Source organism: Gymnoscopelus microlampas (genome assembly GCF_963454915.1).
Source record: "Gymnoscopelus microlampas genome assembly, chromosome: 20".
NCBI lineage: Eukaryota > Metazoa > Chordata > Actinopteri > Myctophiformes > Myctophidae > Gymnoscopelus > Gymnoscopelus microlampas.
The window spans coordinates 39,802,433-39,822,069 of NC_139957.1; the positions used below are offsets into that span (position 1 = coordinate 39,802,433).

The 19,637-nt window shown below is 43.4% G+C and overlaps 2 protein-coding genes across 2 annotated transcripts in view; both read right to left on the bottom strand.

Annotated features, from left to right (window-relative positions):
• Positions 1-356: 356 nt before the first annotated feature.
• On the bottom strand, positions 357-9,476 carry lgals8b (galectin 8b; the record flags this gene model as incomplete). Its single annotated transcript, XM_084045130.1, has 8 exons — positions 357-1,266; positions 1,644-1,809; positions 2,365-2,453; positions 3,434-3,460; positions 3,584-3,703; positions 6,454-6,664; positions 8,257-8,345; positions 9,438-9,476. The coding sequence occupies 8 exons, from the start codon at positions 9,474-9,476 to the stop codon at positions 1,117-1,119; spliced, it is 891 nt and encodes a 296-aa protein (XP_083901256.1). The 3' UTR covers positions 357-1,116.
• A 4,819-nt stretch (positions 9,477-14,295) lies between these two features.
• The window catches only part of mapkbp1 (mitogen-activated protein kinase binding protein 1), a 76,716-nt gene continuing 71,374 nt past the window's right edge, over positions 14,296-19,637 (bottom strand). Inside the window, exons 29-33 of the mRNA XM_084044651.1 lie at positions 18,643-18,942; positions 17,915-18,233; positions 15,646-16,473; positions 15,213-15,298; positions 14,296-14,701 (exon numbers count right to left, since the gene is read on the bottom strand). Of these exons, the coding sequence (XP_083900777.1) occupies positions 14,378-14,701; positions 15,213-15,298; positions 15,646-16,473; positions 17,915-18,233; positions 18,643-18,942 (1,857 nt within the window). The 3' untranslated portion in view covers positions 14,296-14,377. The remainder of the gene's footprint in view (positions 14,702-15,212; positions 15,299-15,645; positions 16,474-17,914; positions 18,234-18,642; positions 18,943-19,637) is intronic.

Consider the following 19,637-nt stretch of genomic DNA (forward strand, 5'->3'; position numbering starts at 1 on the left):
TTTTATTTTTTGGTTGGAACTGAAAAACCGGAGGAATTGTTCGGGCTAGTGACATCACTAGCCCGAACAATTCAGTTTGGCCTGTTTTTAGACCAATTTACAGAAAACCCCAGATTTGCTGTGAAAGCCTGAGTGTTTAAACTGGGGTATTTTTGAGGGTAGAAGAGAGGTAGGGGAGACCAAAAACACACAAAAAAGAAGTAAAAGTTAAAATTTATGGTGTAGCCCCTTTAAGGACTTTTTTTCTTGCATTTGAAGACGGACCGTACGCAGGAGTTTTTGCTTTCAGCTTCTATTAAGTTAAAACGTCATGTATAAAAACTTGTAAATGACTGCGATCATCATAATTTACAAAATAATATTTGTTTTCCACCTTGAAGATCTAAAATGCACTACTGCTTGTTTAAAAACGATGACAGGAAGTGTCTAGAAGTGACTTTTCATATATAGTTGTGGAATGAACTGGTCGCATGTAAACTCGCTCCAACCCGAGGGCGTTGAAGGGCAGCCCTTCAAATGCACATGTTGCGTTTGATATTTCATATTTCATTTTCTGACATTTTGTGCCATTTGAAATGAAACCAATACTGCTATACATATTAATTTGTACAAACTATGTCCGTTTTCTTTGCACAGTGCACTACAGTATACAGGGCTTATTATTACAGTAAAAGTGCTCTAGAGATAGTCTAAGAGATAAACCAAGGCAAACGTAGCTTTGTTTTAGCTGTAAACAGTCATGGTTCAAATACAGGGACTCCCGGCCTGTAAAACCAAACATCTTTCTCATGCACCAAAATTTCCATCCGGGACGGGGGGATAGCCTAGCCTTAGATGTCATCATCTCAGATCACCAAAAAATGCTATGCTAGCTTGACACCATGGACCGAGGACTAGCTAGTTCAAGGCCGGAAAGCAAGCCTGGCAATGCCGACAATCAGCATGGGGGTCTTTGCTTTACTCATGTATTCACTGTCTGGGGGTCACCGTAGCTAGCTTAGCATCAATGGCCAGAGCATGAACGACGTGCTAGCCTAGCCTAGCACCCGTAGCCTGCTGCATTCCATCATCATAGCCTTTTGATTAGCCGTGTCAACAATCCTACCCTAGCCTCGGTCACCACAGCTTGATGTCACTCAGTTCCACGTCTCCCATGACCTCCAGCTGGTCAATGCTGCCGAGGTCCTGGACGCGATGTCGGAACTCAAACAGATGGCAGCCGTTCACCGCCAGCTTGAACTGGTGGGGCTGGCAGAGGATGAGAACCTGGCGGAGAACACAGCGGTTAGCTACAATTTTGAGTTAACCGGTTGAGAAGGGCACTCAAATTACAGGTCATTTATCGATACAAAAGATGTCAGAAACTGAACAATGTGGACTATTTGCATTTTGCTTTTTTATTTTTATTTCTATTATTTTATTGTGTTGTGTACTTGTGTATAATTGTGATATGGATCTCCCTGGGTCTGAAATAAAGATTGAATTGAATTAATACGTAGTGTTGTCTTAATATATGTACAGTGGTTCCCAAACTTCTCCATGGCAAGGGAGGCCCCCTATTGTGAAATGGCTTTGAGAATGAAAAAACAAAACAAAAAACAAAGTAACTTCATTTTAGCATATCAAATCATCGGCCTCATCACCTCAAAGTATTCCCCCGGTGAGAAGGGGAAGAAGGGGACCTCCCTCTCCTCGCGGCCCCACGCCTCGCTCAGGTAGGAGTTCCGGATGAACGTCCCAGACTTCATGCGGGGGTTCAGCTGCAGAGCGATGTTCTCCGTCCTGCTGGTGCGTAGGTTCACTGTGAAGCTGAAGGTAACCATACAATAGTTCAGTAGGATCACTGTGAAGTTCAGTAGTTCAAAAACATAGAATGTGGAGATAAGTTCTGCCCAACAGCAACGATAAACAAAATTCCTTACAAGGTATGAACACAGTTACAAACGATAACTGATTGAATTGACAGTAGATAGTAGTGATTGATTGAGTCCAGGGGAGATGTGCTTGGTTACAGTAAGAAAGTAATAGACAAAAACATGTAGTAATCCTGGTCGATATACCGCTTCCCCCATGACAGCCGGGGCGCCTGATGGAGGGGAAGGGAACTGGTTGGAATAACGTGTTCCTTCCACGCAGTACGTCCTACCGGGGAAACTCCCCCCTGTCAGGTGACAAGAAGGTCAGTTGGCTCTCATGCATTGAAGGAGGCATGAGCTCGGCCCTGGGCTCCCTAGGCTGGTGGGGGGAGTGTAGTGCCCAGGATCACTTCGAAAATTGGCACTGGGTGAAAAAAGGGTTACAAAATCGCGGGATAAAAAATGTAAAGGAAAACAAAAAAAGTAATAGCCAGATGTGCTTGGTTACCTGTGGGGGTACATGCTGACCTGTCCCTTGATTGTGATGTGCTGTCCTGGACGCAAGCCTTTCAGTATGCTGCCTTTGTAAGGAAGACTCTAGGATGTTAGAGAATAGATATTTAATAATAATAATAATAAACTTTATTTGTATGGCACCTTTCATGACATGAAATGCAGCTCAAAGTGCTTTACAGAGCAAGAATACAATTACAGAAAAAGTACAACAAATTTAACAATAAAGCAAAAAAGGAAAAGCAAAAGCATAAAACAACATTAAAATAATAGCAAAAGGCAGTGAATCAGGCAGAAAAGTGAGGACATGAATAACAACAAAAGCAAGAGTGAAGAAATAGGTCTTGAGCTGTTCTTTAAAGCTATCCACATGGGGTACAGGGAATTCAAATGCCTTAGTTTTGCACAAAACAACATATAAAATAATAGCAACAACAGCAGTAATAGACAAGCCTTTCAGTATGCTGCCTTTGTAAGGAAGACTCTAGGATGTTAGAGAACAGATATTTAACAGACAACATGTTATAAAAGCAGAGGCACTGGCCTCTGGCATGTGAGATTAAAAGCAAAATGACACGTTGCTAGATCTTTGCCATGATGTAATTCCAGATATTGGTGACATATCTTCAATAGTTGCTCCGTTGATTCGAAATGCATTCCTCATTGACTTGACTTGACTTGACTCACTGCACACAGAAACAGATCTCAAAGTCTCTCCCATGAACTAATGCAAATAAAGCAAATTGTGCCAATATGTAACATAAAAATAAACTGAGCCAGCATTTAAAAAACAATAATTAAAATCCACATATTCTTTGCAATTACAAATTTTCTCTCTGTAATGTTATACTATACATTATCAGAATGTGATTTGTTCTAATTTGTTTGCTCTAAAAAGTGTGACTTTTTCACTGTGTAATGTAAGTCAATGGAGCAACTATTGAACTATTGTGTAACACACAACCCAAACCTCTACCAAAATATATTTGTGTGTGCAACCACACAAGATAATGTTGTACACATTAAAAGCAGATTATGTAGATGACGCAAAAGTAATAACTCACCATGTCACCTGATTCCGAATATATTGCCTACGGGTTGGGGAGAGAAAGAAAGACAAAGTTAGAAAATGTTAAATAAATGTGGGATTATAAAAACAAAACCAGTCTAAATGCTATAAATCTAGCTAAAACAAACATGAAACGAAGCCTTACTGAGTTTGGGATGTAGCCAACAGCGTGAACCACGACTTTGCCAGAAATAGAAAACGTGTTGACTCTATCCAATGGGACTCTGTGCTTGTATTCCAACAGGTGAGTGCCGTTCACCGCCACCTAGTGGTGAAGACAATGATTTCCATGTTAATAACCTCATTACTGTGTTCACTTCTTAAAGCCTGATTTATATCTTAGTTCAGGGGTCTTCAACAGGGGGTCCGGGACCCCTAGGGGGTCCTCAGAGCTACTATAGGGGGGCCGCCAAATCTTTGTGTGATAGGAATTAGGTTTTTTTTTACATTAAAGGACGACTTCACCGCTTTTCAACCTATCTTCATATAATAGGTCCTCACTAATACTCATGATAAAATGGTACAGTTTTGTACTACTTGGTCTGTGTCTCATAGGAGGGCTGTGGACAGTCCAGAAACCCGTCTACCAGTGACATCATCGTTAGGCATGATTTTTTTTTCCCAACAAGATTTCTATTTTTTTATTTAGATTTGTATTAACACAAGAGCAATGGCTTCTTTTCTTGCATTGCAACTTTCCAGGAATAGAAAGCCTGCAGTTTCTATTAGCTTGGATTCCCCATCGATGATGTCACTGGTAGACGGGACTCTGAACTGTCCACAGCCCTCCTCTGAGACACAGACCGAGTAGAAAAAAATTGTACCATTTTATCATGAGTATTAGTGAGGACCTATTATATGAAGATAGGTTGAAAAGCGGTGAAGTCGTCCTTTAACCACTTGAACCTTCCTTTTCTGAGGGGAACATTAGCTCTCAACGCCTCGCAGCGCGAGGCGTTGAGAGCTTGTAGATCGGCTATTTTTGGCAAAGAGGCTATAGGTGTAGAGGGGAAAAAAGAGCAGACAAAGTAAACGAAAAAAGTTTAATCTGAAACTTTATACAAAATCTGAAATTTTATACAATATAGAGTAGGGGGTCCCTGCTTCATCTATCTCTCCGCTAGGGGGTCCGTGGCCTGAAAAGGTTGAAAACCCCTGTCTTAGTTGAACACTAGCGTTGCCTGCCCTAAATAGCAGATATACAAGCTCACAAGCGACGCCAGCAAGCAACTAAGTACACGTAAATCAGGCTTTACGTGTCGTTGTTGTAGAGTGGAAACCTTATTATGTCCAAAACCATTACTTTTTAGGAAATATTAATGGATCCAATGTAGTTAATTAGTCATGAGCTCTTGTTAATACTTTTCATTGGCTAAATCCTACTATAATTCTAGTAACCTCTGTCTGTAGTGGTGAGTGAGTAGGTGAAGCTACCCGGTTCTCCTCAGTGGCTGGACCAATTGCTCTGATTTTGCACACAGCCATTGACCATTACCATCTGAACTTAACTGTGAAGCCCGTTTTTCAATTTCATCAAATCTCAGCTTCTTATTAGCGTTTATGTGTCAAACAATGTCGCCTCCCGGGTTGCCAGATCATGTGCGCATATCCCCCCACGGATGCGTCGACCGGGTATGGTCTAGTATTTATAAAACCCACAGACACACTTACAACGGCACTACGTAACGTTTTTAAAATGAATACATTTTAATTTAGTCCAATCTGTATGGTAGAGTATGTTAATACAATATAACTTATACAATTGGGGTGGTTGTATTTTGTCTCCCTGCTCTTCTATGGAGGCATTTAGATCGTGGCAAAGGTCATGTCTCACCTAGACACAGGATCTGATGGTCAAGATTGAATTCATCCCCCGAGCAAGCAGGCCAGCTCTATTAGCTCAATGGTAAAAATATCAGCGTTTGCCCAGGAAGAAGTTAGAAGAGGAAAGTCACATAGTGGGGCTTTAACCACTTTCAACCTGGTCTCCCAATTGTGAGTTATTACAGGCAAATTCTTTCGCAACTTCCTAGAAAATGGCAGATCTACAAGCTCACAACCCCATCGCAATGTGACGCATTGTGAGCTTGGAAATCGGCTATTTACGCTACATTTGCGTGACACTGTCACACGACTTAGGTTTAAACATCAAAAGATGAAAAATAGGGATGCAAGGGTTCCGCTTGACAGCAATGATGACATTGTGTGTGTGTGTGTGTGTGTGTGTGTGTGTGTGTGTGTGTGTGTGTGTGTGTGTGTGTGTGTGTGTGTGTGTGTGTGTGTGTGCGCGCGCGCGTGCGTGCGTGCGTGCGTGCGTGTGTATGCGTGCGTGCGTGTTTTGTCTGTGCTTTTTAGGTAATATTTGACAATGTGGCCAAAGTTTAACCATTTTTTACAGTATGGTTTGTTGGTTACCTTTTGACGTAGTGATGGTCTATAATGATGGTCTTATTGCTTTCATTTTAGAGGTATTAAAAAGGCCTTAAAAGTCCTTAAATTGTCACTTTAGTGCAAATACCCTGTATACACTTATACTGGATGTTTGTATACCCCCAAATCATCTGGGGATCCCCCTTGGGGTCCCGACCCAGTAGAACCAGGGTAATGCTACTTCCAAAAGCCTTTTTACCAGCATGCAATGCGGGTCTACAAAGAGACTCAGCACTAGTCATTTCTCGACATATCCTCGACATGTTTTCGATCATTGGCTGTCCTTTAAGCCAATGGGGATACTTTCCCATACTCTGAACGGACGGTGTCGTCCTCCCAAGCTATGGTGCTAGACACGCCTCTTGCCTCTGAGGCTACTATAGACACCTGCCGTCGGTTCAAATCGCCGTGACACAGAGTAATATATAGGACAACATTTAAGTAAAGTACTTGAGTAAATGTACTTAGTTACTTTACACCTCTCCATACGCGCTGCGTAGCGTCCAGTTCTGCAGTGCATGATGGTATACACATGACTGAGTCATGTCTTGTTTATCTCCAACAGGACGGGGGGTGTGCCTATACCTTGAAGACGTCTTCGTGCACCAGGATGATGGTCTCGAAGGGCGCTCCCCGTTTGTAAGGCAGCTGGTGGAGGGTCTCCTCGCCGCCCCAGCTCTCGGCCCGCAGGGAGTTGCACACCACGCACGGCGAGGCCCCGAATCGCGGGTTGAAGTGCAGGCCGATGTCGGAGCGGGGCTTGGTGCTGCAGCCACTCGACAGGTCTATCTGGAACCTGTGAGGGGAGAGACAAACAGGGTTACCAGATCTGCTCATCATAATTTCCCCGCAAGATTTTATTTGAAAATAGCCGATCTACAAGCTCACAACGTGTCGCATCGCGACGCGTTGTGAGCTTGTAGATCTGGCATTTTCAAATAGCTGATGTATATGTTGTGCTCATGTGACCCATAGTCGTTTCTTTTAGGCTGGTTTTCCTAGACCTGGTTGCTTGTTTCTCTCACAGAATCTGGCAACAATGGAGACAAAGCTCACCGATTTGCAAACGGTAAAAGCTGCGATTCCAAAAACACTAAGATTGCATATCAATATCATGACTAGATATTGTTTGGGATTTGGGATAATGTAATATTGTTGTATAGGTCAGTGGTTTTCAACCTTTTTTTGGCGTCAAGGACCCCCAAATTGACACATATTAGCCCAGGGACCCCCATTTGAAAAGATATGCCAGGGACTCAACCATTTTGATTTCTTGGGGATCCCATCTACACTGTAGTATCATCATCAGTGTTCATTTAACTCTTGAGAGTGTACAAATTGAACCAAATGGACCCGTTAGGGTCCATTTGGATCCATTTGTACACTCTCAGAGTTACAGACACACAAGGGTCAATTTGGTTCCTAACTATTATTTTGTCTGGGGACCCCTTAGAACCCCCTCAAGGATCACTGGTGGTCCCCGGATCACTGTTTGAGAACCACTGGTATACAGTAGGTGATGGAATATTTAATCAGCCAGAGTCAAACAAAATAGACTCAGAGCCGGGTGTGACGACACACCTGTTGTACATGAGATAAGAGATGCACACAGGACTGAAGGGAAGGAACCGTCACATATCTGTGCCAGATATAACGCATGCCGAGAGGTGTTAGATGTGTGACTTGTTATCTTGGAGGTTAGTGGTGGGCAGTGCCTGTTTTACGGTGACTGGTTTGTTTGACTTGCATTAGAGCGGTTGGCTCACTGAAACTACGCAACGCTTGCCGAGTTAGCATCGTTCCCGCTTAGCCTCGTTTCCCATGAGCCCCTTTCTCATCTCAAAAGAGAATAGCCTGCCGACGACCTAAGGAAAAGCGTGTCTATGGGGCAGTGCTTCCGTCTTATGTACTGTACTTCCCCCCCGGAAGCTGCCTTTTTTTTCGACCGATCACAACACGGGTTTCATGCACGGTCTGCAAAGCATCAACGTAACTTCCTAGGGCGGTACTTACGCCCCTTCCGGTTAGACACTCTCAGTAGCAGGTCTCGCCCAGCGTCTCACCCCGGCACCCCACGGCACTTACTTCCTACTGGTTGACGCCCGGTCAAAGTTCGCCAATGTTGAACACAATGCATCAAACGCGCAACGTGCCAAAATGATGCAACCGGGCGTTCCATCCCCTTTGCGCCCATAGAATGGAAGGGAACTGGGTGCTAAAATAGCTAAAAGTGGCTGATCTACAAGCTGACAATGTGTTGTGATATGACCAAAGTCAATATGCAGCCGTGGAGATATAGCCTGGTAAACCATTTGTTTTCAAATGAGATTTACGGGTGGAAATCTCATTTGAGTGTGTGACACACACACTCACACACACACCTCTTACCTGTCAGCATCGGGGAGAACAGTGCCCTGAATGAGGACGATCTCTCCAGGCTCCAACCCTCCTGGGATGCTTCCGGTGTACGGAACCACCTGAGGAGACATGATTTCTTTACCATATAAACGTATGATCAATGAATGGAATATATATACGGTACTGTCACTGTGTACCTACAATATATACATCCATGACTACATGGTTTATTTACTTTATATGATCAATGGCAAAAATGAAAAAATAAAAACTACAGTATGATGCTTTATCCCGTTAAAACCGGGAAATAGCATGTGTCGATTTAGATTTTCACGTTGGCCATTCAAAAATAGCAGATCTACAAGCTCACAGCGCGTCACTTCGTGCCGCGCTGCGAGCTTGTACATCTGCTATTTTTGAACATTTTTGAAAAATCTTGAAAGTGTGAGAACTCCTGATTTAGAAGGCATTTGTAGAATCGGCCTCAGGTCTTAATGGGTCAATTACCATAAATACTATTGTGATCAATGGAATATACTGTACCTACTACAATACATGATGCTTTACCTTCATAAACACTAATATGAGCAATGGAATACACCTACAGTAGTCTATATGTTCCTTTATTTACCATAATAAACACGATTATGATCAATGGAATACACCTACAGTAGGCTAATAATATACTCCTTTATTTACCATAATAAACATTATTATGATCAATAAAATATACCTACTGTAGGTTAATATGCTCCTTTATTTACCATAAAGACTATTATGATCAATAACATATACCTACAGTAGGCTAATAATATGCTCCTTTATTTACCATACACACTATTTGATCAATTAAATATACCTACAGTAGGCTAATAATATCCTCCTTTATTTACCATAATAAACACTATTATGATCAATGGATTGAATACAGTTAAAGTACATGGTGCTTTAATGTATCATCATAAACACTATTATGAATTGTCTCATGATGTCATTCCATATCACATTATTTAGAAGGGAGAAAGGCTGCGTGTTGCAGAAATATTGGACCACGTTGTCAACAGAACAGTGCGTGTGACACACGCATCTGTATAGTGCACAATGCACATGCCATCTGATTGTGTTCATGGTAACGCGCACCAGAGGAACGTTATTATTTAACGTAACAGATATAAAAGCTGAAATGATTCAAAGAGCATCTTCATTCTCACCGGGTTGAGGACGGTGTGTCTCGCATTGGCCACAGACATCATGATGGGCCTGATGATGCTCCCTGTTGTGCTCCTCCTGTAAAACAAAGACAACAGCAACGCCTTCGTGCCCTATTATTAATATGATGATGAATGTTATTACTGTTGTAAACTAAAAAGAAAAGGCTCTATTTGATTCCTCTGTCTCCGTTAAGGTGGGACGCATCTTCTCTCTCCATCCATCGGCCCTCTGTCTGTGCTGTCACACAGGCGCACAACGTCTCCGTGTGATCAGGAAACCAGGCGACATCTAGCGGTGGTTGTTGGCCATAACAGCACCATGTTAGTTGGTTTCGTATTTTCAGTGGTTTTCAACCAGTGGTCCGGGGACCACCAGCAGTGCTGGGGGGAGAGATAGATGAAGCAGGGACCCCCACTATATTGTATAAAATTGTGTTTCAGATTATACTTTTTTTGTTTACTTGGTCTGCTCTTTTTTCCCCTCTACACCTATATACCTCGTTGACAAAAATAGCAGATCTACAAGCTCACAACGCCTCGCAGCGCGAGGCGTTGTGAGCTTGTAGATCTGCTATTTTTGGCTAAAGTTCTCCTCATAAAAGTGATGCTATGGTTCAAGTGGTTAAGGTAAAAAAAAAAATCATATCACACAAAGATTTGGCGGACCCCCTGTAGTAGCTCTGAGGACCCCCTAGGGGTCCCGGACCCCCTGATGAAGACCCCTGTTCTAAAGTGTAGTTGCTCATGTATTTGTCCACGGATACCAGATTGAAGATGATAGAATTATGCTAAAGAAATGACAACAGACTGAAGAGGTTAAGTTGAGGACCTAAATGTGGACAGGAATGTCAGTAGTTTTTCATGTCAGTATAGTCAGTGTGGCTGAAACAGACAACTAATTTCAAATTGTTGCGTTGTTATGCGTTCTCTATTAATGTTGTAGATATTTGACAACTGACAAGCTGATTTTAAATTACAGTACAATATAAGACTTTTACTCTGAACATTTCTTTCACACGTCGGGTCATTAAGGCAACAAAAAGTTAAAACCAGTGTTGTAAACTTTAATAATTACATTTGACACAAACTTTGAGCACCTTCTGGCTGTCTGCTAGATACATCGTCATTCAGTCCCCTTTGGTCAACTGCTCTTGAAATTGAACCTAAAAATGTACAATTGATTGTTTATCGTTTCACTTGAAAACTTGCATTACGTTCAGAAGAACTTCTACAACTCTTAGGGCCCCAAAAAACATGAACATAATGTTGCGTGAATTCACAAGTAGTATAGGCTACAAGGCTTGCAGACAAGTGCAGTCTATCGTAGTCCAGCGTCCTATTTTTAGTGTCGGACAGTGATTCGTTTAATGTTCCTCAACAGAACAACACTGACAGAACGTTCAACCAGGCTGCATCACAGCCACAATGAAGAAGCTTGACGTGCATTTTAAATGGTTCCACTTGGAGGCCGCAATTGAACTGCAGAAAGTATCTCTCTCTGGGATGTTACTGTAAAAAGTTGGGACTTCTACAACATTGGTTCTCAAGCCATTAAACCCATTAAGATCTGAGGCGATTCTTAATTATAATTTTTAATGTTTTTTGAAAAAAATCTAAAATATTTTTTTTCAAGATTTTTCAAAAATAGCAGATCCGAGTGCCGCGCTATGAGCTTGTATATCTGCTATTTTTGAATAGCCAGAATGACACAGATGCGTTCCAGGTCAAGGACCTCCATAACTCAAGAGTGTAGAAATGTACACTTTCAGAGTTACTGACCTGCAAGGGTCCATTTGGAACCCCGATAAGGAACCCCCGACAGTCCCTGGATCACAAATTGAGAACCACTGTTCTACAATAATACATTACCACCATCAGGTGGAGAGAGAAACTACTGTATGTTTTCATCAAACAGCAGTGGACATAACATGACATGATATCGGAGCAGAGAAACAATACAAAAAAGTACAAAACAGCAGGAACTCAGTACTGTTGCTATACAGTAGTTGGATGGTATCATATTACTCATGAATCTTTTAAAAAACACAGTAAAACTCGTTTCTGCTGTTTGTCTCCGTGGAACACAACGTCCCATAACCGTAGTAACATTTAATCCGTCAGTAGTCTCAAAACAAAAAAAAGGTGACAAAAAAAACTTCCATGGACCTGTTTCAACCAATAAATAGACATACAGTAACAGTACATACATATAAATGTTCATACATGATTCTGTAACAGTCTCTCTCTCTCTCTCTCTCTCTCTCTCTCTCTCTATTTCACACATACTGTACACACACACACACAGTCAACTCAGAGTGAAAACATGGATGAATTGTGTTCATTTAAGACTAGAAGATTGATTGCTGTTAAAATATTGTACCATTGTGTTCTAACGCTTTGCTGTAGTGTTATGGTGTTGTGTTATAGTGTTACAGTGTTGTAGGGTTGTAGGGTTGTTGTGGTAGTGTTAAGTGTTGTGTATACAGGTTCCACAGACTAAACCCTGGTGTGTAATGGTGCTTTTCCAGTGCAAAGAACCGACTCGACCTTCCACTCAATGTAGTTGGTCATCATTATAGCTTTGTCCAACCCTTTGTATAGATGAGTGCTTAACAATCCTTAGAATAAAGTTAATGTTTATGCTAATACCGGAAAGTATCTCTATTTAACCAGTGCAGTCTAACAAAAAAAAAAAATAGGCAAGAAATAGGCCAATATTTATCAATATTGATTAATTTCACAATGAACCACTTAAGCCCCTAAATACTTCGTCATATGACAAATAGCGGGAAAATAGCAGATCTAAAAGCTCAAAACTGGATACAGCAATTGAATGAAAGCACCCCCCCCCCCCCAATCCTGCCAAGTAAATTCAACCCCAAGGGAGAGGGAACAAAATGCAAGTAGATTAAAGTTGAGCTGGAAATGCAAGTAGATTAAAGTTGAGCTGGTTCTATGCAAAAGGAAAAGCGCCATAAAGTCACTCCAAGCACTTTGATGAATGATGACGGATGGTTATGGTTAAGCTGGTAGAGTAAGACTAATGATTATTTTAATTTGATGATAAATTGGCATCATTTTGGAAAGAAAATGTTGAGATTGTTTTCAAAGTGCAAGTGGTCGTCTATAAGCTCACTGTCGACCAACACCCAGTCATGTGACTGACCTGTTAACTTATCAATACATCCATCAATAATAATCACCTTGCTGATGCTGAACCAATACCCAACTCATAATAAATAATATGTAAACCCCAAAACCCTAATAAAAACACCCAGTATTGCGAGTAATCCTCTGACTTTAATTGCTGATAATTGTTGTTGAAAAAACAACAACATTCTTTAAGACACGTGCCCGACACAAATCCAAGTGTTAACTGACGAGCTCAGTCTAATCCTCATTTCTGTCTTACAGAGACTGTCTGTCTGTCTGTCTGTCTGTCTGTCTGTCTGAGAGACAGACAGACAGACAGAAGTGATTCATAAAGTGTGAGCAGAAAACAGTTCCTGCTGTTTGTCTGTGTAAACATCAGGTAACGGTAAACAGTGCTGCTCATAATGTCTTCTACCATGCAACACTTAAACCAGGGGTTCTCTGGGACCTGGAACACAATGAAACCAGGGCTTCTCAAACGTTTCCATCTTAAGGACACCCAAACAGCGGTAGCCTCCATCTGGCTGCAGCCCCCCCCCCCCTAAGCCAAATGGCTTTTATTTATTAAATATTTTTTATTTATTTATTTAACCAAAATAGCGGAAATAGCTGATCTACAAGCTCACACAACACTCTCTGCTATTTCCGCTATTTTAATTTTCGTATTTTGGAAAATGTTAGAAAATGTTTGATAACTTTGCCCAAAATAGGGCCCACCAGGTTGAACGTGGTTCAACTGGCACAATGATTAAATAAAGGAATTGAAATTTGAATATTTTACAGTATATATTATAATTCTTTATTTTTTCCTCTCCTTTCCAATTATCTCCCATAGTGCCTATACGGTTTTCAAAGCGCCTCCCGCCACTTTGAAAACCTGTGCAATAAAACACTCCGTCTCTCGATGTCAAATGAGACGACCGAACAGGAGGCGAGTTTAACGAGAGTTCCGGCTCAGAGCGATCTGGACTCTTCTCTGAATGTCTTCATTGTCACTCAACTGGGGAGAGGAGGGGTGTGTGTGTGTGTGTGTGTGTGTGTGTGTGTGTGTGTGTGTGTGTGTGTGTGTGTGTGTGTGTGTGTGTGTGTGTGTGTGTGTGTGTGTGTGTGTGTGTGTGTGTGTGTGTGGCATGCAATGCATGCATGCATGTGCATGTAGGTGAGGGTTGATGTTCTAATGAACAAAAACCTGTCCAGTTTCACCGTATAAAAAAAAAACGTGTGTTCACGCTTTGATCCACAAGTTTGTAGTTAAGACTGGGAAACAACTTAATTTAAAAAAAACTCCTAAAAAAAAAAACACGTCCTCTACAAAAGAAACGCAGCGTTCCTTCATTTTGGAAATATCATTGAATGACGCCATCATGCTTTTAATAAAAAATAAAAATAAAAAGTAAAATCCGTTAAGACTATTATTGTTCCCGGGCAAAACGAGGTGCACCGAAACCCCAAGGAAATAAAATGGCTTTGAGATCCTTCGTCTATGAGGAAGAAGAGGAGGAGGAGGAGGTGGTCTAGGACAGTTAATCCTCAACATTTTTTTCATCTCGAGGACCCCCAGTTTGATAAGCATGAATCCACGGACCCCCATTTGAAACCGTTTTTTTTTATCGCAACACAGTAAAAATCCTTAGTGTTCATTTAACTCCGAGAGTGTGCAAATGGAACCAAATGGACCCTTACGGGTTCATTTGGTTCCATTTGCACACACTCTGATTTTACAGACCCGTAAAGGGTCTATTCGGACCCCTTGGTGGTGCCGGACCCCCCAAAAAGGAAACATGGGTCTAGGAGTACTTGTGCTCCAGTCGTTTCTCCACGGCCTGCACCAGGAGAACGGAGTAGCGCTCCAGGAGAGCCAGAGTCCCCTCCTCTTCCTCGCCTCCTCCTCCTGCTCCTGCCACCCCCGGCTCCTCCCCCCCGATGCCGCTACCCACAATGCACGGCGGCGAAGGCGGCGAGCCGGAGCGTCCTGCCGTCGCGATGGCGGCCAATCCGGTGAGAGCAGGGAGGGCGTTGAGCTCCGCCCTGACGGCCAGGAAGGCGTCCGATAGGAGCTTGGACATCTCCATCTGCTCGGGGGAGGAGTTGGCGGCAGGCACGCTGGTCACCTGGAGACACACACAGAGTTTTTGTTCCTATACTTGTGAGGACACCGACAATTTATGATGACGATTTTCTGAATGCCATTTTTTTTTAGGGCATTTAAACCCTAATCCTAAAGCCTAAAAATAGCAGATCTACAAGTTCGCAACGAGTTGTGAGCTTGTATTTTAGTTGCTATCTTTAGTGCGCGACACCGGCACGCAACTCAACCTAACCTCTAAATGTCTAATCATAACCCCAACCTGAGTCTTTTCATTATTTTTGTAAGCCTTTACAAGCCTTAACAAGAAAACATCCATTTCTCTTGTGAGGACCTGGAAAATGGTGCCCATAATGTCAGTTTCTCAAATTATACTACGCTAGTGGCGACATTTTGCCCTCACAAGTAACACACACACACACACACACACACACACACACACACACACACACACACTCATGTGCACAATGCGTGCTTGCATTTATCTCAATTTGTAATAAAAAATAAAGTGAGTAATGTGTCACATCTCCTCTCACCTTCCTGTAGACGTCTGCTGCCTTCTGAACACACGTCTGCAACTCACTGACCACTGATCTACACAACTCTACACTCACACACTGACCTGGAGAGAGAGACAAACACAGAGACAGACAGACAGACAGACAGACAGACAGACAGACAGACAGACAGACAGAGATATTTGCATTGTGTGTGAATGTACAGTACTGAAGATATATACTGAAAATATATTTTCGGGCAAATTAATCACAAAAAAAACAACGAGGGGGCCTTAAGGACCTTGAGTATATCCCATTTTTTCACACACAAGTGTGACAAAGTAATAAAGGGAGTGTTTATAATCAAACGTTTCCGTTTCCATTCAGGTTTTCTAATGCGATGCATCATACTTGTAACATATGTTAGCATTTTCGCACGAGGGCGGCTACACACTGTAAAGACGAGTCTCACCCTGCAGCTCCTGCGTCAAAGGAGCCTCTGTCTGGGCCTGCTCACGCAGCTCCGCCGTAGGCCCTATGTGCTCTGGTACGGAGCTCTGAGCTGGGGCCTCCTGGGAGTCTTGAAGCTGGGGGGCACTTACTTGGGGAGGGTGTGAAGAGGAAGGGGAGGGGGGCGGAGAGGAGGTCTTGGAAAAGGAGGGGCAGAGAGTGAGCGAGGGTTTATCGGGGAGGGGCTTGCTAATCAGCTTGGACTGCAGGAGACCCTTGGAGGGCGTGGCCGCAGGGTTACCGTGGTTACCGGCCGAGGAGGAAGAGGAGGAGATGAGGGGCAGGACTATGGCGGCGTGGGGGGGCGTGGCCAGAGAGGCGTTGGCGGGAACCACCGCCACGGGGGTATTGGCTCCTCCCCCACCCGGTTTGTTACCACAGAGATGAGCAGGAGACGCCGTCGGTGGGGCTCCGCCCACCCTGGCCGGCGTCGATAACGTCACCGCTGCCGCCGCCGCCGTCGCCGCCTGGCTCTCCGACGAACTCCCAGAATCCTCGGAGGGGGAGTGCTCGTTGAGTCCGTCGCCGATGGAAACGGAGCGACACATCTTGGCCATGGAGGAGGTGGTGGGAGACATGTAGGAGGAGCGCTTACGGGGCGTGCTGTTACCGTGGTTACCAGAGGAGGAGGAGGGGTTGGGGCTGTGGAGGGGGGAGTAGGATGCGGGGGGAAGGGAGGAGGGGGAGAGGGCCCGTCTGGGCGTGGAGGGGAGGGTCGTGGGGCGCTGGGGGAGAGGGAGAGGGAGGGGGGACGCGTCCTTGGAGGGACGACATACCGACTGGGAGGCATCTACAGAGAGACAATATACATGAATCATTATATTACATATAATAATAATAATAATATACAGTATTATGTCTTCTATATGAAGTCAAGTTGTACAAGTTGTGTTTGTCTGTGTGCCCGGACTCCAAATATGGACATGCCCAACGTCAGCACAAATAAGAGAGATCAGCGAGAGGGAGAGACCGTTTCACAAACGCAATAACCCAGAATGTTCTGAAATGCATTCTGAAACTTGAATAAATGGCCATATTAGGGGTATTTTACACTGGGCCCACCTATACTTCAGGTGTTTGGTGGTATTTTACACTGGGCCCACCTATACTTCAGGTGTTTGGGGATATTTTACACTGGGCCCACCTATACTTCAGGTGTTTGGGGATATTTTACACTGGGCCCACCTATACTTCAGGTGTTGGGGATATTTACAATTTACAATTTAGGCATTTAGCAGACGCTCTTAATCCAGAACAATTTACAGTAAGCAAGGAAAAGATGATACATCAAATGCATAGGAATAGTAATCTAATAATAAAGTAATACATAAGTAAACCAATAATCTAATAATAACTAATACTAAGAACCTATCATCAGCCTGTACATTGAAACTATACACACTATAGGATGCCAGGTCAACACTGACCTGGCATCTGTCTACATTTGCAAGGTCGTCAAGGCTAGGAGAAGTGCTACGGGCTAAGGTGGAGTCTGAAGAGGTGAGTCTTCAGATTACGGGAGAAGATTGGGAGTGAGTCTGCAGTTCTAATTGCAATGGGGAGTTCACTCCATAGTGTGGGAGCCAGAAGGGAGAAGAGTCTGGGACGTGTGGAGCGTTGTCCCGGATGTTTTAGGGAAGGTTCTGACAGCTTCCCTGTGTTAGCTGATCTGAGAGAGCGGGAGGGGTTGTAGGGATGGATCAGGCTTTGAAGATATGGGGGTGCCATACCTTTGCTTGCTTTGTAGGCCAACGTCAGTGTTTTGTACTCTGTGCGGGCAGTAACTGGGAGCCAATGGAGGGAGCGGAGAAGGGGGGAGACATGTGAACATTTTGGCTGGTTGAAGACCAAGCGTGCCGCGGCATTCTGGATATTTTACACTGGGCCAGCCTATACTTCAAGTGTCGTGACAGTAATGTGCTCTCATGGGGAAATTAAGCTCTTGGTCCAAAAAAAAAAAAAATGTTCCACCAAAAGGAACGCTTTATTGATTGATGTGTTGTCAGCACAATAACCCTGTATCTATCTATCTATCTATCTATCTACAGTATATTTATACTATAATTTACCAAATCTGTGTGTGTGTGTGTGTGTGTGTGTGTGTGTGTGTGTGTGTGTGTGTGTGTGTGTGTGACTGTCGTCTGACAGAGCAGTCTCAAACTTGGCGTGTGTGTCTCATATGACCCGAGGTTAATAATAATAATAATAACATAAAGTCCTAGTGTTCTTACCGATCTCAGACAGCAGGCTGTGGACTGACTGGGCCTTGCGGAGCCCTGAGGAGGTGCCGGTTCTCACCACAGGTCCCAGAACCGCCGTCTGGGTCTTCCTCCTGGTCGGGGTGAGGCGCTGGGCCAGGGGAGGCGCAGAGGAGGAGGAGGAGGAGGAGGAGACCTTCTCTGGACCAGGAGAACCAGCCAGCATCTCCTGTTGCTGCTGCTGCTTGGAGGAGACACTGCAGTCCTTAGAGACCTTGGTGTGGTTCTCTCCTGGATCCAGTTGAACCTGGTCCTGGTGGGTGCTGCTCTGCGTTTGGTCCTGGAAGTAGGCCTGTAACAATTATTACATATTAAATCATCTAATCACTAATTATTTGAGATAATCGCAATTATTTTGGAAAAATCGCCATTAATCGCTTCCATGTTGAAAAATGTTCATACATTAACATTTTTAAAAAATAGTGGAAATAGCAGACCCACAAGCTCACAACGCGTCGCGTAGATCGGCTAAGTATAAGTACGTTTTAAGTATAAAGTTACTAAATATGTAATTTCTTTGTGTATTCAGGTAATTTGTCATATTTGCCCCTGTGTAACTTCACAGCCTAAACGCCAAAACAGAAAAGTGATTTTTATGTTCCAGTGTTCAACGTCAAAAACACAATTAAAGCCTTAATCGCAATTATTTGTGTGACTATTTAATCGTCATGTAAAATGTCATAATCGTGAGACAGCCCTACCTGGAAGGAACTTGGACCTTGCTGCTGGACCCGAGTCTGGGTTTGGTCTTGGACCTGATGAGTCTGGTCCGATTGGTTGGACTTCTCCTGGGGATTCTTCTGAGGCATAGAATCGTGGGAAGAATCCTGATCCAGATTTGGACCCTGGTGGTTCTGGGTCCCTGGTCCCTGCTGCTGGAGGACTGGGTCCTGGAGCTGATCCTCGGTCCAGGACTGAGTCTTCTCCTGAGTCCCGGTCTGGTTCTGACACTGGTCCTGGATGTGTGATGATGACCACGTCTCCTGAGATGAGACCCAGATTCACCACTTAAACCTTCTGTTCTTAGTCAGAACGGAGAAAAATAGCCGATCTACAAGCTCACAACACGCCATGTTGCATCACGTTGTGTGTTTGTAGATTTGTATTAAACTTTTTTGGCTAACATAGAATATGGATGCTGGGGTTCAAGGGGTTAAGGTAAACATGAGGTAAGTAAAAAATAACCTCAGATGATCTCAGTAATCTCTATGGTCAGACCATCAGGTAGCGTTGATCAATATGTGCTGGACTACACTGATTAGTTATAATGTAACAGTAGAGCCTCTAATCTATGAAAATCATTTCACCACTTTCAAACTTTGTCCCTATTGTCCCTACTCGTCATAATGACGAAGTATATAGGACAACCCAGGATGCCCTCAGTTAGTCTCTCTCTCTCTCTCTCTCGCTGATCGAGCTCTGGTCTGATGTCACACACAACATGATCCGTTGCTTAACTAATTCCCTGCCAGACTTATTTCTGGCTGTGTTTGCCCACTGCCCATTTAGTGTTTTTTATAACTTTAAAAAATTCACAATTTTTTTTTTCATTATGATCGCAAGTCCAATCGTTTCTAAACACACAGTCGATCCATGCAGGTCGCTCAGACAACAAACATTCCGATCGGGCGGAGTCTCTGTGCAGCAGCCCAACGTAAAAACACCATGTTTTCGCTATGTGAACGGAAAACTCACA